We start from the raw sequence: 23,919 nt of genomic DNA, 5'->3' as shown, positions 1-23,919 counted from the left end.
TTAACTTCTTTATAAGGAGGTTTCTTTACTGTATTAGGTTGGGCGTGATGAAGAATAGGTAAAGTGTGCTTTGCGGCTCAAGGGCTTTTAGAATGTTAGTAAGATTAACTTGACACGGGTCACAAGTCGCACAGGGGGTAAAAAAATGGAAAACCAGATTTGTATGTTTAACATGAGTAGTATTTCGCAACTTTTGATAGTTCTCTTTTGTAACATTAATCTGGTGGTTTGAGAAATGTTCTGTGTTTTGTTTGCAAGAAATGTGCTAGAAATATTTATGGTCATGGTGACCATATATAAAAAAAAATCTTTTAACAATTTTTTAAAAGTATTTTAACACTGCGCAGGGCATCTGCTTGGCTGACCGCTTTGAACAAGCACGTTGGCTATGCCAGTCAGGCTCTATGGCCCCGGGTCCTAAGTACATGCTCTTGTGCGAGGTAAGCATCTCTCACGGGTTTTGTGTGTTTGCTTTCATCATTTGACCTTGGTTTCATAACTTCATCACTAAGCTTTTTCTAAAGCCACGTACTCCTGTTAAAAAAGTTGCGAGGCATTAAAATTGCGCATCTTTCTCAGCCTGGACCACGCCTTATTCAGCTTCCAAATGAGGATGCCATATCTTGGGTGAGGCAGCCGTTTAAAAAAAGGAGAGAGAAAGAAAGAATTAGATGGCTGTTGGCATTCTCGCAAATCTTACTGTTCGCCACCATTGTCCTTATTTGTGGGTACTTTTTCTAAAGCCAAGTACTCCTCGCTGAAAAGTTGAAAAGTTCCAGGGCATTCAAACCATGGCTATTTATCGGCCTGCGTCACGGCTTACCCTGCTTCCAAAGGAGGGTGCTGCAACTGATGTCCACATTTGTGGACGCTGCTTCTCAGTTTCAAGATGCCTTTTATGTCATTAGCTTTGTTTTCTCTGAGCTCATGAAATGGCACAACATAAATATTTTAAAGTAGTTATTCATTTGCTTGTCCACTTCATTACTTTTTGGTAGTGAGGAGGATAAAGCTTTCGCATTGTTTGCCACTGCTTCCGATAGTGTTACATAGAAGGAAATGTGGTCACCGAAAAATATTCATCCCGGTCCAGGGTCCACAGATTGAACCAAGGACCTTCCAGAGGTCAGGGCAATTGTTCTAATAATTCAGTAGAACTTCGCTGATACCACAACATTTCGTACTATTTCCTGGTAGCGACAGTCGCAAGCGAGGACACGCAAAATGACCCACTACAGTTACACTTCTTTTTTGCCGGTCATTATGTTCCCGTCAAATACCAGCATTCAATGCATCGCCAAACTAAGATCGTGTGATAAGTGTTCCAGGTGCTAGATCCCATGTTTAAAGTAAGACCTGATGCACCTTGTGATTAAGAGGAGCATGTGCCTGCCCGTGTGACGTGAAAAATACTCGCGGGTTGTCGCATGTCGCACTCGCAGCTAGCACCGCCAACCCCATTGCGATAAACGCCTTCACCTGTGTCGCAACGCGGGTGGCATATAGTGCCGTTGGAAGATTACTGCATGCCTTTAATAGGCAATAACTTGAACACGCCACCATTCCCTACTGCAGGCCGTGCGAAATGAGCATCGTGTTTCTTTCTGGTGGCTTTGTATTCCGGCGTTGCCCGCCAGCTCGATTTCGTTGCCATCTTGTGCAATAGGAAAACAGCAAAGCGCATCTCGGGCCGCTTGAGCCCCACCAACTCAACGCGTGTCAGCATCTCGTGCCACGATTCTCGCTGAGTGGGCACGTCAAAACTTTCCACCAAAACGCCTGGCCCGTAGAAGCTGCTGGCCCTGGCAGGATTCGAGGAATGCAAATGTAACCTTGCCGAAGCCGCAAAAATGCCAACGCACATCTCGGGCTGCTTGAGCCCCGTCAACGTGGCATGCAGCGGCATCTCGTGCTGCAACAATTCTCGCAACGCTTTGCGTTGCGTAATATTGACTGTAGTGGAGCCTACCACATTATTCTACGCGCATCCTCTACGCATATTTTCTCACGTTTCTTTCTTTTCATTTTTTTCCCCATAACGTATGAGTGAGGTTTTACTGCACATGAAGCACAAGGGCGAATTGGTCAATAACTTGGAGCAGTGCAACACATATTAGCCAAGTTAATTCAACAGGAATCTTCAATGTTGAGTGTAGATACGTGTGAGTAAAAGTTGAATCCACAAATGTTGTAATAGAGAATAGTCGTAGCACTCTTTAGCTGGGCCCTCATTTTCTGTGAGCTCTTCCCTGCTACTTGAGGACGTCTGTGAATTTCTGCATTTGTTACAAACAGGTTGCCCTGGGCCGGTGTCGGGACCTGGACCTTGGACCATCTGGCAACACGGAGCCAGGTTCTCCCGGAAGTCACGAGAGTACCCGTGCCCTCGGTCGCTGGCAGCCGCACATCCTAGGCACAGTCACATGGCACAGTGAGTGAACAGTCGCGCCACTGAATGATATGGGACATGGTAGTCATAAGTTGGGCTTGTTGGTTGACCTAAACGTAACATCGCAAACACCTAAGACGAGCCACAAAAAGGAAAGACACGACACACACTGGCGCTGAGATTGTGTGTGTCGTGTCTTTCCTTTTTGTGGCTCATCTTAGGTGTTTGCGCTGTTACGTTTAGTTCAGAATTATGTACCAACTAGGCCCAAATGAAGTGTTGTTGGTTGACCACCTTGAATTTAACAAGCACAAGGGACAAGGAAAGTCGAACACACCGTTGATTTCCTGCACTTATTCATAGGGCAGACATACATAAACAGACCAAAATAAAAAGAAGATGGCTCATTTTCTCGTACTGCTTTTTCTTTCACTCTGTTCATAAGTGCCTTCATTATAAACACATTGTTCCGAACAGTTTGGAAGACTGTTGTTGGCCCTCATATCACACAGGGTTGCTGGTATTGCTGAGATGACCAGTCAGCACAATATGTAACGAGAAATTAGAAGGAACCAAATCCAAAGTACGCCTACAAAATGTAGTAGCGATTGTAGTTTCGAACTTATCCATCGTACGCTGCAAACCTGGGGCCTTTGCAAAATAAATTGCATACAGTAGAATCTCGGCGATATGAATCTCTCGTGACTGCGCAAAAATTGGTGAAGTCGTAGCAGAGACGTAGGCCGCCCTGCAACAGGAATGCAACTGGTACGGCCCCTCTGCCAGCCTGACAACAGCCAGAGCCTGGCGCTGCCGGCGTGCCTGGCCCTTCTCACTGGCTTCACTGGGGATCACGAAGGGTCTCAATCGTTTATATCATCCGTCACGGCATGAAAAGTGGTTCGCAACATTAGAAATTTATCACGTTGTAATGTAATGGACTTGGGCCAGCCAGGACTTTTGAAAAATCCTTATCGGGCGTGATCCTATCACTGAGATTCGCTGTATCTTGAATTTGCACAAACTGAGCTGTTAGTTTTGTTTCCACACCTACAGGAACTTCTCATGCTGCAGGTTCTTCAGTGCCACTGGGTCCTACCAACAAGGACGAGCCCCATCAAAGCCCGCTGAATTACAATGAGTATGTAGTCTACAAGCCAGCGCAGGTGTGCCTTCGCTACCTGCTGGAGTTCGAGGACTGATCAAGCGGCAAGAACAAGAAAGAGCCAGACCTTTTTAGATCGGGGTTGGGAGGGGTGGGGGGGAAACACTTTTCACTGGGGAGCGGTTCAAAGAGCCCATCTCTTACCATGGGATTGAAATTTTCTTCTCTCATCGTCGTTCATGGCCATTGGGACGCATACACTTCATTGTGCGGGAAACGTCTAAACGCGCGCACTTTTTTTTTTTTTTCTTCCCCCTATATGTACAGTCCAAGGCCACGCTAATTAGTTGGCTTTGGCAGCAAGAGAACTGCCTCTCAATAAAATGTCAGACATAAGCGACTCGTGTTCTTTTCTTTTCACACATTTTTGCATGTCCGTGCTGTGCTTGCATGTTTTGCAATCATGTGTATGTTCATATGTAGTGCACAGACATCACTTCTATAGCCACTTGCAGCTAGGGCACCAGTAAAGTGAAAAATTTCTGGTGAAAACTTTCAAAGTGAAGACTCACATTTTTACTCAGTGAAAATTTGAGTGTTTCCTTTACCCTTTCAGTGCCCCTCTCTCTCTCTCTCTATTTAGATGACGCATCCCCAGCGTTGAGATTTTTTCTCGAATATTAGAAAATAGACCCAACCATTCGTTTTTGGTTGTAGAACGGGAAAATAATAGCACAATAATAGGAAATCCACTCTTAGTATGATCCTCGCATTGCTCTCTTCGTTCAGTTCCGACGCGATAGCGCCGCGGTGTTATAGTCAAATAAAGATTAAAATATAGCCTTCTATAAACATATGATAAATGACAAACGCGCAAGAGTGGTGGCCTTTGCGCTATGTTGCAAAAATTTGAACGAAGAATCGCTGTGACAACTGTGCACAAAGTCCGGGAGCCACCCCTTACAGCTTGTGAGATTCTCATTCGTGCTCTTGGGACAAAGGAACGACAGCACAGTAGTGCAAACAATCGCAAAAGCATTTATTGCACCTTTCATAGATCAATGCCTGTTAGCCGAGTTGCTCTCCACGAAACATGCTGATGGGCGCACGACAAATCTAGGAAGTCCGATTCACCGCAACCGGATAGCGATCGAATATGTTCACCCCATGCTGGACACCCAACGCCTGGTCACGCAAACGACTCGTTCGCTCGAGGCCTCGCGAGACGGTCTCGTAGAAGCATGGATCAGCGCACGCGCGGCACGTCTGCGCTGCTTGCCGTCCCCGAACCAAAGAGGAAGAGCTTTCTCCTCTTGGCGCACAAGTAACCCCGCCGGTAGGCAGCGTTAGCAGCGCAACACTCACGCCATCTCTCGCACTGCGCTTCAACCACACCGACCGCCGTGGGCCCCAGGCCACGTGGCGAAGCCGGATTACAGGAGACGGGAGCTATGCGGGAAAACAACGTACCGGGGGACGCGTGAGAATCGCGCATCCCCACAAGCTGCAGATGCGCACCCTGCGTGGCATGCACACACCCACAAAGGCTGCTTTCTGAAACTGAAGGCTGCTTGCGTGAACCCAGACTAAGCAAACCCAGAGAGACTGGAAAAATGTGCTTCTTGAAATACACAACAAATGGTGGAACTTACCGCAGAGCTCGCCAACTTTGTGTTACTGCACGCATCCGACTGGAGAGAGTGGAAAACGCATGTGTATGTTGGTGATATGGCGCGACAGAAACTTGGAAACACACCGGTACGTCGGTGGCACTGAAAGAGCCACAGTGTACGTGTAGGGCATGGGTTGATTGCTGTAAAGCTTGAAGTAGCTCATGTTGTGGTGCCTTTTTACTGCGACGGAAAATAAGAGTTTGAAACTTCGCAGTGGTCATCCTTTCCGTTTTGCCATCATGCTGTGCAGTTATCGTCAACTTGTCATTATCTGGTGTTATCTTTCGACTCTCATCTTCGCCTTTGTCATGTGGCAAAGAATGAAACCGCCTGCTGCCTCTGATGGTGATTGAACTGGTGCTTCTACAGTGACAATTTGAAAGCCCGGCCCACTAACCGCTGTGCTGTTGTGCACCTTTGGTTCTTGGCATTTTTGCGTGGTGTGCCTGTAATTTTGGAGGCCAGATAAGGCTATACTGTGGCAGACAAGCACAGAATCTGTGTGCATCCCAATTAAGTTGTTCCTGAGAAGATGGCAGTGTGTGCTGCCATAGCCTGTCACTGTCCGCAGCAGGCGGGTTCAGAGCAGAAGGAACTGCTGCCGTGCACCAACATTTTTGTTTTGCTTCCTGCTTTCTTCGTGCAACAAAGTCTAGATAGAGTTGCTGGTGAAGCACAAGGGCAGCAAGAGTAAACTTTGTGCGCAGCAGGCCTCGAAGGTGGTTGACCTCCAGCTGAGGTTTCGTGGCCTAGAAATCTATTTGCTTTGTCAGCGAGCCTCACCAACTTTTAAAAAATAACCTGCTCTCCTGTCGTGCCGTTTTTCACTTGCACTCTTCCCTCCATATATTTCAAGAGGGACTTGACTCTGATGCACCTCACACGGGCTGGCAGGCTTGTATGCTATATTATATGCACCAATGGTGCATATAATATATTATATGGTGCACCAATGTGAAAGAGAACACTTTGTGCATAAAGCTAATCATTTTCCTTATTTTTATGTTGAAATAAACTTCCACGAGTGTCATTCAGTTTGAAAACTGTGTAGGGGATATCAGCGAGATAGATTCTGCCTTCCACTTTTGCAGGAATCTTTGAATATAGGTGAAGTGTACTCTTTCATGATGGTGCGACAAGCAGATCCCTGGCCAAATTTGACATTTCGTAATGTAATCGACAACCTTCGAGTGCCTTATATGGGTCCCTTTTCGATCAAAGTCAAATTTGACTGCACCTTGTCCCATCCAGGTCAGTGTGAATGCGCATTTTAGGTGTTTACCTTGACTACATTTTGATTGTATTACCATATTACCAAATACATTTATTCAGAAGGACAGAATGTTTGACAAGTTGGCAAGGCTCCCGTTCTGCCTTTGGTACCCATCATTTTTTTTTCGTGGTGAATTGGGATTGGCTAGTTAGTTTCATATAATGAATGAAATGAGCAGTAGTGCAATGGCGATTGAGGATGAGAACACCGAGTGTTCATGGCATCCGTTTCACTTTCTTGCGTCCTTCGCCTTCCACGTTGTGCTACATTTCTTTGAAGTCCCTTTGATTTTCTTGAGAAGAAGTGGCCTCAAGCAGTGGCATCCAGCGGCTATATATATAGACCATGCAGAGCATTGCGCTTCAATATTTAGCTGTAGTAGATGAAAAGCAGCCATCATAAAATAATGGTCCCTTGTGATTATCAGGCGTCCTGTTGGCACTTGGTATGCAAGTCACACTAGCCAGTGTAGGCAATAGAAGATATAAGAATTTCATCTGTTGAGGTGGTTCAAGTCAACTAGTGTGGTGACACTTTCAAGAAGAGTTGGACAGCACGTGTTTTTGCCTTGTTTTGCCACTAGGAACGTTGGTCACGGCTTCGAGTTTTAATTGCTGAATTTCCTCCCTCTCTCTCCCTATACATATATATATATATATATGTGTGTATGTGTGTGTGTGTGTCGATTTCTTTCTTCTTTTTTTGCATTGGTAGTATAACTAATGTTTATGCAAAGAGAACATATTTTTGTGGTGCTCTGTACCTAATTGCCTCAGACTGGTTTATGACGTGCTCTTTTGCTCGGTAAGACTGCAGCTACAATATTGCCAGCCATAGATAAGTTCAAAAGGCAAGGATTGATGAGCCAGTTTTTTTTTTTTTTTTTAGGACTTTCTGGGCTTTTTGCCTTTTTTTTTCCTCTCTCTCTCCTGTCTTTAAGTTTACGGTTAGTTCTATTACCGTTATGTTGTTTTCCTTGACAGGAGTGTTGAATGCTACAATATATAAAATTGTCGACGATTGCCTCATAGCAATATTGTAGTGAACACAGACCGTTACAGGCAGATTGCGAAAATGAGCGTCTTTTCATTTAGTGCTTGCTAAAAAATAAGCGGAGTTCGGTGGAAGCGTTATAGTTCGGCTTCGCCTCAGCACGATGCATAGTGCTGTGAAGCCCACACTCGCAAAGGGGAAATTAGGTCGAGATCGAATGCGAGCGCCTGACGAAATTTCGAAACATTTTTCGGCGAAGTTCTCGCGCTTTTCTCGGTTATAGAAGCGAACCGAAAATTTTGGTGACTGACGCTGATTGATTCACGGCCACCTCATTCAAGCCACCGCTGTTGACGTTCTTGCGGACAGCAGCCGGGAGTACTCGGGAAAAAAAGCAAGGGAAAAAAAAAAAACGGGGCAGCCAATCGCAAACTGGCTCGGCAGCCGTCAGCGACACCCCGATTCGTTCATGTTTCTTGCGCTTCTTTTTGTGTTGGTTTAGCGCAACTGTCAGCGCGCACACGTTCGTCTCTTCCTGCGGCGCTACCACCATACTTCCAAGATGCAAATGCTCACAGGTAAATTGCACGCTTTGGCAGCGACCGCTTGCAATCGGCGCGGCCGTCCGCAAAGATGCCGTCGACGCGCCGGGTGCGCGGAAAGTAGGGCGCGTTAGGCCTAGTCGACGCTCCGTAGTAAATAAAAAGCACGTTGCGAAACCTAAAAGATGGGAGGACCGAGCAGTAAATTGGCTGGCTTCTGGCCTGTCGTGCAAACTCCCCGGGAACCAGGGAATGCGTGGCATCGTTCCTCCACTCGTTCCGTTTGCATTCGCATTCGCCGCACGTTTGTTTCGACTCCCGAATCTTCGGGCATCGCCGATGCGGATATGCGTATGTTGCTCGCTGTCGCGTTTCAAAGGAATGTTGCACGAATCATACGTGCACGACCGATAACGCGACTACGCTTTCGCGGCGCAGATACTGAGCTAGCTGCTGCGCCAATGATTTAGAGTCCGAGGTCCGTCCCCGACTTCACCCTGCATAATCTTTTGGTCGCAGTGCCCGTTGAGACGACCGTCTACCTCGGTGCCGTGGGTGTGATTTTGGTGATGCTCGGAGTGTTCTACCTCTACCTGAGCAAGAAGGTTTGCTTCACAACGGTAGGAGGCTTTCCCTGCTGCGACGGCCCCGTTTCATCGCGTGAACGGGAGCGACAGGTGATCGCCAGGAACTTGGGTAAGACCTGTGCGTTGCGCGGCCGCATTTGGCTTTGCCGCATTGCACTTGCGCATTGAGGCGTAGCTACGCGCGAGCACCCTGTTGCACATGTCTACGAGTTTCGTGTATTTTATCTGTTGAGTGCGGCGCTCGTTAGCTTTGATAGCCAGATTAATCGAACAGTGTGTTTCGTTTATGCAGGTGGTGATTAAAAAAAAACTTTGTAGCTGAGCTGTTGAAAACTTGTCTTTTTTTTTTCTGTGTGGATTGCTTGCACATAATTAAAATTGCTCCGTACTATTACATTCCGTTAAGAAAATTTTGCCAGCGCGCACTAAAAGTGTATTACTCTGTACGTGTTAATATTTGTGCTCCTGTGGAACCTAAACGTGAAACGACGTTGGTTTGAGTTGTTACATTTTGCTTTATGAAATCATTGTTGTATTGCCACCGTGCACTCATGCGTGAGACTTCACTTCTGTGCAAAAGGTAGTGTAAATCATAATCTTGAAACACGTTGACTGAAGTGATATTTCGTAGTTTCTCCTGTCCTATATGACTGATATGTCTAGCAAGCAAGCTGATAATAATTATGACGCTTAGAGAAGCAGAAGTGAAATCTAGACTGCAAGGGCATCTCTTTTGTCATTATTGTGTACACAGGAGCAGCGTATGCTTATGATGACGCCGAGTCATCAACGGACAGTGACGAAGAAGTGATACAACAACTCCACCATTCTGCCAGCCTGCAAGGGGGCTTTCTCAACAGCACATCATCTAGGAAGGTGTCAAGCATGGGCCACTCCACTGATCATGCGCATGGTAATTAAGTCACACATGTGCTAAGTCAGGCACATTGTTTTCACCGTTGCAAGGAATGTCTTCTTGCGGTGTTTTAACTTACGGTGTAAGTGCGGCAGCATGGAAATGACAACCTTATTTTGCTTGTAGCTTCCTGCTGTATATGTGAAAGCACAACATTTACTTCCTTTAACTTTTGCTGCACATGGCAATTTAGTAATGCCCCTTTTAATTAAGTAGCACATTGTCGACAGTGATGTTTTCTAGCAGTGTTCTATTGTAAGAATGAGGTGGGCGGATAGGAAAAGCTTTATATATTGATTGCAGCTCTGTGCTGTTATTATTAACAATATATCATGCAAGCCCTCACGAGTAAAGTTGTGGTGTGAAAAAACTGGGACATAAGGACAGACACGAATTTTCATGCCTGCTTTTTCTTTCACGCTTTAAATCTATATATTATATTCATAATGGAACACCGACTAGCTCAATTTCAAGCCTTCTTTAATGTCATGCAAGCACAGCATTCGTTTTTCTTAATGTTTGCTCTGTAAAGCTGGTACACACAGTGCTCCAGTGAGGGAGCCTACACATGGAGTGTTGTTTACTGACTGTAGTAGAAGGATTAACCATCCCTAAATTTGTGTAGGTGCTGTTATGTGCCTTACACCCTAGTTTTCCAGCGAACAGGCATCAAGTGTTTGTTATGCACTTATCGAGTTGTCTGTGTGTGCATGAATAACCAATATCGACGAGTGCTCCGTTTTCGAGACCAGCCAAGTGCAGTGCACAGAAATGGACAGGCTTTGCACAATACTGGACACACTTGCACAGTGGATTTGTGTGTTGAAGGGCTATTCACTGTGTACGACTCTGTATGCACTTACACATGCATGTCAGAGTGGTGGTACACTTTTTCGTTGTTGGACCGGCCTTAGTAGCCCAATGGCTATGGCAATTAATGCACTGCTGAGCTCAAGTTCATGGGCTCGATCCTGGCCTCGACGGCCGAATTTTAGTGCTGGCAAAATGCAAAAACGCTCATGTACTTAGGTTACGGCGCATGCTAAAGAACCCTTGATGGTCAAAATTATTCTGGAGTTCCTCACTGTGGTGTACATGCCTTATAATCATATGGTGGCTTTGGCACATAAAGACCCCTGAATTAAATTTTTTAATTTTTCGTTCTTGATGCCTACTGCATGGACAAAAGAGACACCATTTTGACTATTAGAAACAATGAGGCAAGCTCACGCTGACACTTGATTAATGACTGCCAGAGAATGATCATACCTGACTGAGAGTATCTGATTCATTTTTTTTAGGAGTGTCAAAGTAGAGAAGAGTGTATGTGCGTGAAGCGTAGGTAGCTGGTCATATGTGGTAGAGTAACAGAGGGAATGGGAGAGCTTAGAAGAGTGTGTATGTGTGTATGTGTCTGTGTGTTTATATATCGTGCAACTGACAGTGGTCTGCTCTGGGTCATCGTCAGTTGCACTTCACTCCTCAAAGAGGGAGGACTTGTGCATGTGTTGAGTGAGCTCCTGAACACCTTGCAGTGAGTGAGGTGAACACGGTTTAAATCATGGAACAGAGACTTTGAAGAGATGCGACATAATGCTAATGCGTTTCTCTTAAATTTACCACCAAATCACCACTTAATTGTTTTTTTTTTCATGGCATTTCTTGCATTGCATCTTTGTTGCAGGCAATGGGCATCTGCCACAACCAGATTTGGTTTCCCTTGCGGAGAATGGACGTGCCGTATCCACAGGGGCAGAGGCAGCGGAAGCAGCAGACACAAGCAGGGCTTCTTCTAAGGCAACGCAGGGAAGTTCAACAGTTCGCACCGCTTTGCAGTATGAGAATGGTGCTTTTCTGAAGGCTGAAGACTCTCCACTTTCTCTGGCAGCATGTGGGGGAACCGATGTAAGTAACTAACCTAACCTAACTTCACCTAAGATAAAACACAAGGCTGTCTGGGAAAACTTTTGCACACAAAGAGTACAGCTGAATATGACACTTTCTCCCGCGTGGGTTGTACATACACTTTTTTTTTTCTTTGTTTATAATGCGTGGTCTAAACACACATTATTTATACGGTTTTAAACCATGTGGCAGGCTTACACTGCCACTTGCTTGGTTACTGCCAGCAAATGCTTGCATCATTCCAGCATTCATGACACCCAAGCTACCCGCCATGGTTGCTCAGTGGCTATGGTGTTGGGCTGCTAAGCACGAAGTCACGGGATCGAATCCCGGCCACGGTGGCCACATTTCGATGAGGGCAAAATGTGAAAACACCCATGTACTTAGATTTAGGTGCACGTTAAAGAAGCCCAGGTGGTCTAAATTTCCGGAGTCCTCCACAACGGTGTGCCTCATAATCAGAAAGTGGTTTTGGCACATAAAACTCCATGATACCCAAGCTATTTGTGAACTGGTGCACATGGTGCATATTTTTGTGTGCAGAATTCACATCTCCTTGTGAAGCAACATGGAAGACAGTTTTCATCACATTGTCTTTTGTGTTCACTCTCCAGTGCAATGTCTGCAAAATGTGAAAGGGCAGGCCGTAGCAGTGGTTGCAGCAGCAAATGTGTCAGGGACTCGCCGTAGAACAGCCTAGTGTTCTCATACTTACAGAAAATAGTGCGTGCGGGATGCATAAGCTATGCTTTTTCATTATGTACTGATATTTTTGGCTTCCAGTGAAGATTACAAGTTATGGAGGTATATTCACAATGAACTCAGTGAGTTAATGCACTTTATGGTGTTACTGACTGGCATATCAGAAAGCAGATATGCATGCACTTTCACAGCAGAAAACAGTGGTTAATCTTATTTATAGTAGTACACGGGCAGCTTGACATCTTCTATTGCAGGGTAGAAATGAGATGCAGACAGGACTCATTTCAGTATAATGAAAGGCTAGACATGCCAATACTGCCGCTGTTCTATGCAAGACAGCGCTGCAACAGGCGGGCGAGGGAGCAGTCAGTCCGTTATATTCAAATTTTTTTACTGTTCCAGATTTTAGAATAACGTCTCTTTGCCTTTGCACAGTTTTCTGCTCACCATATCGCTGACTCTCGTCGCATCGTTATTATTACGTGTGAACATAAATTTTTCGCTGCTGTCTTCAGGAGCCCATGCTGCTTGACTTGGCCGAAGAGGAATTGAGGTGCGTGGCCGAAGCTTCCGGTCTGCATGGCCCTGGGCCTTCAGAGCAAACCACCCGTTGCGGTGCCCTTGAGCTCATGTTTGAGTACAATGAGTCAGCTCGCAAGGTCATGGTCACCGTCCTGAGAGCGCACGATCTGCCCAGTCGAGACCGTGGAGGAGCTAATAGCGTGCAAGTGAGTTGTGCGGCTTAAATAAAGAGTATGCGAATATATTTGTGAGTGTATGGGCCCGTGCAACCAAGAACCACACGTTTGTGCTTTCTTTTATTTATTTCTTTAGCAAGAACTGCATAGGGATATATATATATATATATATATATATATATATATGAGACTTCACCTAAGTTGCTGTCAAGTCTTGTCATTCTCACAAGGTCCCACATCTTTTGCACAGTCCTGCCTTTTTAGATCACCGTATAGTCTCAATTATATCTCACAGTTGTGCCAATTTTCCCTTAGATGGTCTGTGACGAGCTGTCAAGCGATAGAGTGTGGAAAGCTTTTCACCTGTTGGTCAAGCCAGGTATCAAATCCTCAACAAGCCATGAAGTAATAAAGCAAAGCAGATGCTTTGAAATTGGTTGAGCTGATGGTCAAAATTATGGCTTCTGAACATTGAGACCCATTACTCAACTTGGTGACCGGTTCAGTACTGTCAGCACACACTTTAGAAGATCTATAGTACTGCTACCTGCAAAGCATGCCACATCAAATGTCAGAACACAAAACATTACAATAATAAAAATGGAGTGTAAGGCAGCAGATAACTTCGATTTTGCAGTAGCCAAATCAGAAAAATAGTGGTCATGATGATATTATGGGGTAATATAAGTACCCACTAGATGTTGGGGGAGTAAGCAGTGACAGTGTATGTGTTAATGTGAAGGAAGCGTGCTCACACATACTTCTGAGTACAAGATCAGCAGACCTTCCTTTTATTCTTCGATTTTTTATTCATACTTACACCTGTATGTTTCTTATCATGTGCGAGCAGAACAGCCAGACTTTAGATTCTTCCAAATGCTTCATATCTGCATGCGTAATATGATTTAACTTAAATAGCGCACTGTACTTTGCCTTCTTGCAGTAATGCTGTTAGACATGCACATAGTAGTTAGCTCATGAGTGCTGTTATAATGCGAAAATTTCTCTATTTCTTTAAGGTACGACTATTGCTGTTGCCCCATAAGAGGCAGAAATTCAGAACAAAAATTAAACAATCGGGCGAGGATATGACCTTCAATGAAACCTTTGCCTTCGCACGGATCAGCCCTGGTAAGGCATTTTGTGTCGGACTGCAGAACCATCCTTAAATGTGCGAATGTATTTACTAGAAAACAATATATATATGCAAGTTGTTACATTTTATGCGTAGCTTAGTAGGGCGAGTGCAGTTCTTTAATTTTAGTGGTATAACCAAGAATTTAGAAGTGGTAGGGGGGAGGGGGGAAGCTGTGATGTGTTCTGTCATTTAAGAAAAATGGGGGGATGTTGTTGCTAATAGCTGGGTCTACTTCTGCAGTGATGTGTAAAACACATATTTAGTAATGTTGTAGTAATGCTTTATTGAAAAATTTGTTTACCTTTCTAGTTACTGCAAGTATATGTTCCCCTTTTCTTGTATGCTTATGCACAATAGGAACAATGGTAGGTTGCGTAGAGACTCGTTGGTTTCTGATTGGAGAAGTGAGGTTAACGCTGCATGGCCATAACAAGGTACAAAGTGATTAAAAATCGGCATGCACACTCCTGAGATGAAGCGCATCACAAATGTGCAATTTCATAATGCGCATGTTCGTATATTTCTTAACTTTGCGCCTTGTTCCGGCTGTACAGCACAACTCAGCTTTATGAGCCATGGCAACAATTATGCATGCTTGACTAACACAGCAGAAAACTAAGGCTACTCCTGCATCGCAGCAAGAATGCATGCTTGGAACACTTGCAATATGCAGTGATTATGCACAGATATGCTATGCGACAGTGTGTGCATAATTAAAGGTTGGCATTGATAGTGTAGCAGTTAAAACTAGTTCATGCTAACCTAATGAGTTTCTGCATGCATGTTCACTTGGTTCACAGAGGAAGTGAACACTATGGGGTTGCGTGTACGGTTGTACGGGTGCGAGCGCATGCGCCGAGAGCATCTGGTCGGGGAGACTGTGCTGCCTTTCCAGTGCTTGGCTCTCGACCAGCCTTCCACTATGTGGCTCATGCTGGAGCCGCGCTCTAACCTGGCTGTAAGGCTCGCTGTTTCTCATCTCTTCAGATTGCATGTCCCCGTTCTACGATTTGCATTCTGTTGCCATAGCTGCATCTCTTGCATTTGAATAACAGAATTCCTTCTTATGCCTGTTCCTGCCCTGGTCTCATTTCACTTTGTTTTGTGTCCTAACACACCCTAGCTAGAATTCTTTCTGTGATTTCGTATTTTCGAATAGCCAAGAAGATACAAGGGTTAGAAAGGGTGAAATGAAGATGAAGACAGCTTTATGTACATAGACAAGACAAGTGCTCTTGTCTTTGTCTATGCATTTGCCTTGTCTACATGTTTCTAACCCTGTCTTCATCTTCATTTTTGTTCATTAATCTGTTCAAAAGATGTGAACTAGCTATCCCAGCAAGGTTCAATCTTAAGGTACAAAAGTGCTTGCTTGGCTTTGCACGCAAATTTAACAAAACTTACACACTCATGTTTACACGCCAGTAAGCTAAAAACTTGCCATGCTTTGGCTACACTGATGCTGTCTGTCATAACCATGCGTCATCATAATTATCGTCATCAGTTTTTAAAATTTTGCGGCAGGACAAAGGCCTCTTGTAGTTTAGTGTCAGCCAACCTCCCCTGAAGCCCGTAAATAAAAAAAAAATTAACCTTATCACTGGAGCTAATCCTTTGCTGCTCCCACATGCATTTCCATTTCCTTGGCACCACTTTTACTTTACTTGACCATTGGATAAGAACAGTGATTTGGGCAAGTTGGTCTAAGTGCATGGTGTAATTGTTGTTGCAAAGCACAGAAGTAAGGAAAGAAATGAAAAAGAAGGAAGGTTTAGCAAAAGAAAGACAAACAAACAAGCGCTCGTGTTTGCCTTTGTTTCGCTAACTCTTCATTCTTTTTCTTTCTGCACTTCAGTGCTATGCACCGAAAAAATCACACCATCTACTGTATAGACAACTTTACCTTGTCACTGCCAGCTTGGAAGTGTTTGACATAGGAAAATTATTATTTTGAGAGCTCCTGTAGACCATCTTTCTTGTGTGTGCAGTCAACCACAAAAGTTTACAGACCGCGAGATCTGAGAGAAAGCTGAATATCTCTGCAGCCTTAGGTATGCAGCCTGGCATTTGGATTTCCAGCCTGTACAATTAATGTGAACAGCACAGTATTGTACAATTTTACTGGCTACGGCCACAAACTCCTTGTAAATTTCATTCATTTTCAGATCCTGCGGTCTGTAAACTTTTGGTGTGGACTGCACATGCATTATTCCTGCATGCCATCATAATCAGTGGCACACAGTTCATGTTTTTTTTTCCCACACTAGCCACACACGTAACCATTTCACTCTCGTCACAGCACTGGGATTCCAAGTGTGAGATTTCAAGCTTGGCTCGATCAGACTCAACAAGCTCGGCGCAGTCGATGCAGCATGGGGGTCTGCCAGAACTGCTGCTGGGGCTCGCCTACAACGGCACGACTGGTCGCCTTGCTGTTGAGGTCATAAAGGGAAGCCACTTCCGCAACGTCACCATGAACAGGGCCCCAGGTGTGTACTGCCCGCTTTCGCACGTTCAATGTCTCGTTACATCCGCGAGTGACTTCGAAAAAAAAAACCAGGCAAACTTGTGCAGCCTTTGCGGAATGATGGTCATATTTCCAGCAAAGCTGTTAGTGCTCCTAGGACCCCCTCCACCAAACCCCCTTAAATGAAAGAGGTTTGGTTACCATAACTTTGATGATTCGGTACAATTATTTAACTCTCACATCTGTAGCATCACACGCACATCACCGTCATGACATTCCCCCCTTACCATCTTCTTTTCGGCATGTAACTGTTTCACTTAATTTCTCAAATAGGTGCAAATATCTTAAAATGTAGCACTTTCGGCATTGACACTCTCGGTGTCTATGATTTTGGATGTTTCTAGGTCACAATAACAGCTTAGCTGTAAAATTTCGAGCTTCGCTGCAAGTTTTGTAAAACATTGTGTAAATATTGCAGTTATAAGAGTGCCAGAAAAAAATGGGTGCTAGCAGTTGACTTCTATTTACTAAAAGCAGAAAATACACATCGCAATGTATACTTTCTAATGAATTTCATTCAATGCCCTATCATTATTATAGTAGCTGTATGTGCAGTCAATTTACTCTGCAGCAAAACCTTGTTATTACACACAAAATGTGAATGTTTCTTGTTCTTTTTTCTTTTGAAAACATCGTTCAACCAGTTGCTCTGTGCAGCATTCTTCCTGGTCTTCTTATAAATGGCCCATGTGGAAATTGTGCTAATGTGTATCCTGTAACGCTCGCTTTTTTATCACTATAATTTAAAATTACCCCTTTAAATTTTTTTTGCAGACACATTTGTGAAGCTTACGCTGATGTCTTCAAGCGGTCAGGAAATAACCCGAAGCAAGACGTCTGTTCGGAGAGGGCAGCCAAACCCTCTCTTCAAGGAAACATTTGTGTTCCAGGCATGTATTTTCCTGTCATGATTGGCTGGCTGCATTACACTATAATCTAGCGACAACAGGAAGGAAGACAGAGAGAGAGAGAGAATGAAACCTTTATTTGAAGTAGTGACTCGTCAGGCGAGGTGGGAGGGTCCCTTATTTCAGGAACCCACTGGCTCGGATCGCCTTCCGGGCCCGGGCGAACTCGTCGCCCGGGCCCGGAAGGCGATCCGAAATGGGGGAGATCATAGCCTCCCCCATTTCAGCGAGGAGGTTTGGGTCTGCATCTGCTGCTACTGGTTGTGCCACTGTGATCCTTGCTCGGGTGTTCTTGCATTGTAAGAGGAGGTGTGCCAGGGTGTCTGGCACGTTGTAGTGTGTACAGGTGTAGCTGTATAATGTCGGGTGGAAATGATGCAGTAAGACCAGGAAAGGAAGACAGGAAAAAAACTTTATTTAAGGCCAGCACTAAGGCCCAGTAAAGAAGAGCGCTTGCTCTGCTAAGCCCTGTTGTTGATGCGCCGAGTTTAAGTGAAGCCAAGCACTCCGGGAAGTGGGGAAAGGTGAGGGAAATAAGGAGAGGCAATGGCAGTGTCACATAAGTACAGAATGTGTTCTGTATCTGCCCTTATCTCCGGACAGTTGGGGCTGTCAGCTGTGCTATGCCATCCGAAGTTGTAGAGCATTAGTTGGGTGAGCATATCTCTTACAAGCAGTCAACTGAGTTTTGCAAAAGGCCAATACGTCTCGGCAAGAATCTGTCGTATAACTAGTCTTCAGAAACTGCAGAAAAAAAGTCGTATAAGCCGCGGCCTGGTAAGCCAGAAAGAATAGAAAATTAACTACAAGTGCTGCCGCCTTCTTCACATTCCCGCACCAACTCCCTCCGACGTCAAATTTTCATAGCACCTGTTCAGGGCTAGTTGATTGCCTGTCAACAAAAATAAGACTGCAAAGGCATTCTTAAGTGAATAGGTACTCAACCTGCAAACTTCTTCAGAAAGTTTTCTGCAAAAAAATATTGTGAAATCTCTGATGTCATGCTGATGTCATCAAAACCTTGTTTTTAAGTGTGAGATTGAAAAGCAGCAGTGTTGCATTCATTTTCCTCACTTGTAATCAAGTAATCAACCTTTCTTTTTTTTTCATGAGAAATACAAAAGTGTTCTGAAAGCACACTGTACAATTCTATGTTGATCTACTGTTTCTCTTTTGCATCCTTTTAACACGCACTGAAAGCATATATATGTATATATATATATGGCCAACCAAATCTTGTTTACTTGTTTGAATTTACTCGAATTACAAATGCTCAGAGTTTGAGCTGTCATGAATTGGCTCTAATTGCATTATACTAAATAAGTCATGCATGCATGGGTATGTGTAAAGACAATTTATAGTGCTTAAACCTGCATTTCGAAGTTGAATTGATTTGGTGAGTCACAGAATCTTTTGAATTTGAACAGCACAACTTGAGACAAAGACAATCTCTGTCATTGTCTTAATTTGCCCCGTTCAATGTTCAGGGTACTCTACTAATGATCCCACATTAGTGCTCTCAAGTCAAAGAATCATCAACGACATATTGTGTGACTTTTTTTTTCTTTTCTTCCTAGGTTGCCCTCTTTCAGTTGCCAGATGTGACGCTAATGGTTTCTGTTTACTACAAGCGATCCATGAAGCGCAAAGACATGATTGGCTGGTTCTCACTAGGCCTTAACAGTTCTGGTGAAGAGGAACTATCTCACTGGAATGACATGCGTGAGAGCAAAGGAGAACAGGTAGGACACCTCCCACACATAGCATATGGTACAATATAAGCTCGACAAGTTTAGGAGATTTCATTGTGAAAGGCACAGACAGACAGGAAGAAAACGACACGGGTGCTCACTGAGAATTGATGGCCATATTTATAATGGAAGCAGATGAAACAAATTCTTGGACATGTGTACATTGGGAAAAAGTGTTTGTGTGTGTATATGTGCGTTTTGTTTTTGTTGTTTTTTCATCCCGGATGGAAGGTTTAGCCACCAGGAAGCACTTTGGTCACCTTTATTCATGACTGTTCACTCTCTTATATCCCTATAGCCAATCATATTTTGTTGGATGAGAAATCTGAGGTGTAAGTCTCTTTCCCGTTTATTGTGGAAGTTAAATTTGCTATTGGGACACTCATGTTTATCTTTGAGTTACCTTAGCAGTTATGACATCATCTTAATATCACCTTGGTCACCTTAGCTGGTGCTACTGTATTTTACTCATTCAAGAAATACTTTTCTTGTGGCTATGCTTCTTTCCTTATTCCTTTCTAACCCACGAAATGTTAACTCGCCGCACAAAAAGTTGCCAACTTTAGAAAGACAAGTTGTGTGAGGCATGCATGAAATTACAGTTCATCTGCCATGATGACCCAATGGGCTATGGCACGCTTCTGCTGGTAACAAGGTCGCAGGTTTGATGGTTGGCTTTGGCAGCCACAACTTGATGGGGGGGAAAATGCAAGAACGCTCAACTACTTAGATTTAGATTCACGTTAAAGAACCCAAGGTGGTCAAAATTAATCCAGAACCCTCTACTACAGTGTCTCTCATAGCTTCAATGTTGCCTTGGGAATGGCCCCTATGGGCCATTATTCAACCAAGGCCCTATGCATCACACACGTACATAGTGACGGGAACCTTACTGCAGCTTATGAGGTCAGCTGGCCCCCACTAAATCGGTTGTAGGCATGATGGCCATGTTCACACTTCTTGTGCCTTCCTTCCTCTCCTTTTTTCCTTTTTGCCTTCCAACACGCTTCCTCCTGCAAACTAGACATGCATCTGGTTGACGTATCTACGTTCTATCCTCTTTTTTCCTACCTTTTCTCTACCTTCACTACATTTCCCTATTTTCCTCCTCCTCCTCCCAAACCCTGCGAGTCAATCAGTCAACATTACAGTGCATTAACCGTTGCACTCCGCTTGTGTTCTTGCCAGATGTGCAGGTGGCACGTGCTCCTTGACAGCTAGCAAGCTGAGCTCGTCCACAGGACGACTTCGCTTCCATGCCTGAAGAGAAGGACAAGTCTTGCAGAATCAACTCAGTGAGAACAAGGGAGCTGCTCGTGTGCCTGCCTCTGAGAAAACTTGAAGTGCATGATATCTTTGCTTGTGTTGAGGACAATGCTTGCTTTTGGCTGTTTCCTTCAGACGAAAAGAAGGCTGTTCCCTTCAGCCTTCAACGCTCCTCAGCTGATTTTCTCAGTGCTTGGATGATGCAAACATCACAGAACTGCACTCTAAGTGGGACATCGTTTTGCTCATTGATAACTTGACAGAAATGGGAAATACTGCACGATTACTATATAGTTCAGGCAACACCATTTTGTTGGCTTTGCTTACGAGTGCAAGTTTGGGGCTTTTCCAAAAGGTCTGGAATGTTGCACATCTTCGATATGAGCACTTGACTTGCATCAGGCTTTGGAATGCATGCAGAATATATTGTTACCTCTTCTTATGCACTGAGCCAGGTGATCTGTATCATAGATACAGTGCTACCGACACTGTTGACGTTATCTTCTCACATGGCAGAACATGAGAGCGCCCTGTGCCGTGGCATTGGCCTACTGATGCCTTTGCTCTTCAAACTGAACTGAAGTATTGAAGCTACTCACGGAATATGTAAACACAATGTGTGCTCCCCTCCCATTTAATGTCTTTTTGATGTTGGCTGAAGATCATCCAAGGTGCCCTTCAGGGGACAGACGCAAGGGTTCTGCTGCAAGTATACTCAAACATATCTGTGCTCAGAGAATGTGCGTACCTTTGAGGTGCACACAGTGCACATTTTGTATGTGTGGATGGAGTGATATGCACTTTTTTTTGAAGTTTGTATGCAACATGACCGGTCGCTGCTTGTGGACGGTGGCCGTATTCTTTGAGATATGTGCGAAGAATGTACTGCATGGTTCATAAAGGCGTTTATTTATTTATTTGTTTATTTAACTATATATTTGTTCATTTATTTGGTTTTTCTACATGTGTGCTTTGTTTGAATGTTGTAAGTTTCTGTGTACCCGGGCAGTGTGCTTTGTAGTCAGATGGCCAGGATTTGGTTCTTTATATGAACACATTTCTGTCCTCATGCTTTTTCTTCTCGGTGGGTGTTTGTTGTAGCACAGCTCCAATTTGTAGTTGTCGTGTTTTGAAAAGCCTTCAATATTTGGTATTGCTGACTTGTAGTTAAACAGGAGAGCTTCAGTATGAACTGTGTTATTAGAACACTATAAGGAATGTTCTGCAGGAACCACTAGGTATATAAAGACCAGAAGTAGGTCGTACAATTTATGTAAAAAAATATGTAGCAAACAAACAAAAAAAGAAGAAATAGACTTAAGTAAGCTGTCTTAAGAATCTTGGTCACAAACTGAAGCTCCTCTTTGGAGAGTGTAAGCTGTGACACGTTAACGGGTTTGATGTTTGTCTGTTATGCACTGCTTGCAGGGAAATCAGTTTTCTATGTGATCAGTCTCGAATAGCACATCCCGCATAGTTTTTCTTGGGATACCTTTAGCTGGCCCCGTAACCTTGCACTTTCTAGGCATTCAGTGCTCCAGGTACATGTGTACACGTGTATGTGTTTGTATAATTGCCAGGGCTGCCAGCCCGAGGAAAATCTTTCATATTGAGCGAGCTGATAGGAGGCCATGTGAAGAATGTGGACATTTTTTACTGTGAGGGAATGTCTAACTTCCTGGTTTTTGCAAGCTTTTAAGTTATAAATTTATCTTTTCTGAGGAATACTGTTGATAGATGCCCACAGGTACATACAATTTTGTCCTCCAGTAATTTAGTTGTCAAGTTCAGAAAAGTGCATTGCTGCTTTGCAGTACTTGTCATTGCAGCATTTCTGAATAACTTAGTATCACTATTCAACTGCAACTCTGAATCTGCCTTGAAATTTTGTCCTTAGTATTCACTTTGCTCTAATAGACATTTTCCTTGGCTAATTTGGCTGTGAAGACTGTAAGTTCACTTTAGGAAAATAAGAATGTAAATATGAAAGCTCTTAATGCCACTTTGTTTAGCAATAACTTAAGAGACAGAAGGAAAGAATGAAAAACTCCTATCACATTGTTTGTAACCTTTATTTTGCAGGGTAGGCAGCCCTGGTATGCATTGTCTATTGAGTCTAAACATCGTCGGTCCCCACGCACAGTTCTCAGAAGTCTGGGAAATGTACCGGCCGAGGGCACTGTACCCTTGTCTCGCCTTGGGCCGAGATGCCCAGCGTTAATGCTGGTGGTCGCCCCTATGGGAGTGTGGAAGCCTTTCTTTTTTGCCTGTTGTCCCACTGTTGGGCCTTGTATGAACACGCGTTTCTATATTTTGCAAGCATCTTGGCAGCCTAGTCTGCTTTCATTCTTTCGAGCTTGAGCACTGCCTTCGCACCGCCCCAAGAAGCAAAATGAGCTTATTGTTGAATTGGCCCAACATACATTGATCGACTGACCAAAAGTGGCCTGCTCCTGCAGCCATGCTGTAAATGGTTTGGATGGACTTAGAAAATGAGATGCAACTTAATGCATCCCAATGTTGGGCCCCCGATGTCCGCTCGATGTGGGCAAAGGCTGACTTGGCAGATGTTGGGCCCGTGATGGCAAGCTTTCTGTAATGTGATTGGTACAACACAAATACATTGTGTTAGCCTAGGCTTTTTTTTTTAAATTAAAGCCAACCTACAACAAACCTTTGGAATACTTGACTGGTTGCTGCACAGTGCTTTGACAGTGTTGTGATGGTCCTGCAAAACAACAATGATGCTATATTACACGGTCTATTGTAGCACTGTTCTGGCTTTGCCAGCACAAGGCTTAGCTGCTTCATGAAATGACCATTGAAGCTTTGTAGGAGTGAATATAGAAAACAATTAATCAAATATATCATTGGATGCAGGAGATATTGGATCAATTTGCAGCTTAACTTGATTTACAAGCTACATTAGTTTGCAGCAGGAAACCAACGAACTTCCGATTAATAGTCAGCCATATGCTCTTGGGGCGCTGCAAGACCCTGATGCATGAAGGTAGTTCCCACATGCAGAAGCACTGAGGTAGAGCTCAAGTTTAATGTGGTTCATATTGAACTAACAATTAAGTGTGGAACCATGTTTTGTTGTGCCATCCTGGCTGATATGTTGTGTAGACTTGTCATGTATCAGCAGGTAGTTTGGTGCAGCAGATTCCTTGACATACGAGAGTCGCAGCACTCCTTAAAATGCATGCTGTTGATGTTGAGAAATGCATATTAAGCACAGTGGCCCTGAGACCTCAATGTTGTTAACCTTGTATGTTTGTTTCCGGCGGGCGCAGCAGAGCCTTAAGTTAGCTAAACCTGCTGTCGACTGGGTGTTGACTGTAAGACCTGCAGTAGTTGTAGCAATTTCGATGTTTCCACCGACATCTAATTTTGTGAAAAGAATGACTTTGACCCATTACAAAGTACTCTTCTGGGCATTGTTATGACCTGTCATTGCACCTTTATAAGCATTAATTACAGTCCTTCATTAACTAGCATGTGCATGTTCTTGCAAATTTGATGCCATTTCCTTTTTTAGCCACA

The 23,919-nt window shown here is 44.1% G+C and overlaps 2 protein-coding genes and 1 long non-coding RNA gene across 8 annotated transcripts in view; 2 read left to right on the top strand and 1 right to left on the bottom strand.

Annotated features, from left to right (window-relative positions):
* The window catches only part of LOC142588029 (poly [ADP-ribose] polymerase tankyrase-like), a 103,999-nt gene extending 100,105 nt beyond the window's left edge, over positions 1 to 3,894 (top strand). For all 6 annotated transcript variants that reach the window (XM_075699466.1, XM_075699470.1, XM_075699468.1 and 3 more), the window contains 3 exons: positions 348 to 440; positions 2,296 to 2,431; positions 3,464 to 3,894. In XM_075699466.1, the coding sequence (XP_075555581.1) occupies positions 348 to 440; positions 2,296 to 2,431; positions 3,464 to 3,591 (357 nt within the window). In that variant the 3' untranslated portion in view covers positions 3,592 to 3,894. The remainder of the gene's footprint in view (positions 1 to 347; positions 441 to 2,295; positions 2,432 to 3,463) is intronic.
* A 3,482-nt stretch (positions 3,895 to 7,376) lies between these two features.
* Positions 7,377 to 21,306, top strand: Syt14 (Synaptotagmin 14). The gene is made up of 11 exons (XM_075699463.1): positions 7,377 to 8,011; positions 8,495 to 8,671; positions 9,317 to 9,475; positions 11,163 to 11,383; positions 12,601 to 12,813; positions 13,803 to 13,914; positions 14,722 to 14,879; positions 16,221 to 16,410; positions 17,223 to 17,338; positions 18,934 to 19,098; positions 20,296 to 21,306. The coding sequence occupies exons 1-11, from the start codon at positions 7,996 to 7,998 to the stop codon at positions 20,326 to 20,328; spliced, it is 1,560 nt and encodes a 519-aa protein (XP_075555578.1). The 5' UTR covers positions 7,377 to 7,995; the 3' UTR covers positions 20,329 to 21,306.
* Positions 21,307 to 22,426: 1,120 nt separating this feature from the next.
* On the bottom strand, positions 22,427 to 23,919 carry LOC142588028 (uncharacterized). The gene is made up of 2 exons (XR_012829658.1): positions 23,048 to 23,919; positions 22,427 to 22,966 (listed from the first exon to the last, which is right to left on the bottom strand). It is a non-coding gene; the product is annotated as an uncharacterized LOC142588028 (long non-coding RNA).

This window comes from Dermacentor variabilis, chromosome 7 (genome assembly GCF_050947875.1).
Source record: "Dermacentor variabilis isolate Ectoservices chromosome 7, ASM5094787v1, whole genome shotgun sequence".
Taxonomy (NCBI): domain Eukaryota; kingdom Metazoa; phylum Arthropoda; class Arachnida; order Ixodida; family Ixodidae; genus Dermacentor; species Dermacentor variabilis.
The sequence above is the reverse complement of the archived record's forward strand: the minus strand, read 5'-3'. Positions and strand labels throughout refer to the sequence as shown.

Bases quoted from the DNA above. Each gene is read 5' to 3' on its own strand.
- Syt14 (XM_075699463.1), top strand. The intron at 16,411-17,222 runs GTGTGTACTGCC...TTTTTTTTGCAG, and splicing joins CACCATGAACAGGGCCCCAG to ACACATTTGTGAAGCTTACG. The intron at 19,099-20,295 runs GTAGGACACCTC...TGTTCTTGCCAG, and splicing joins GTGAGAGCAAAGGAGAACAG to ATGTGCAGGTGGCACGTGCT.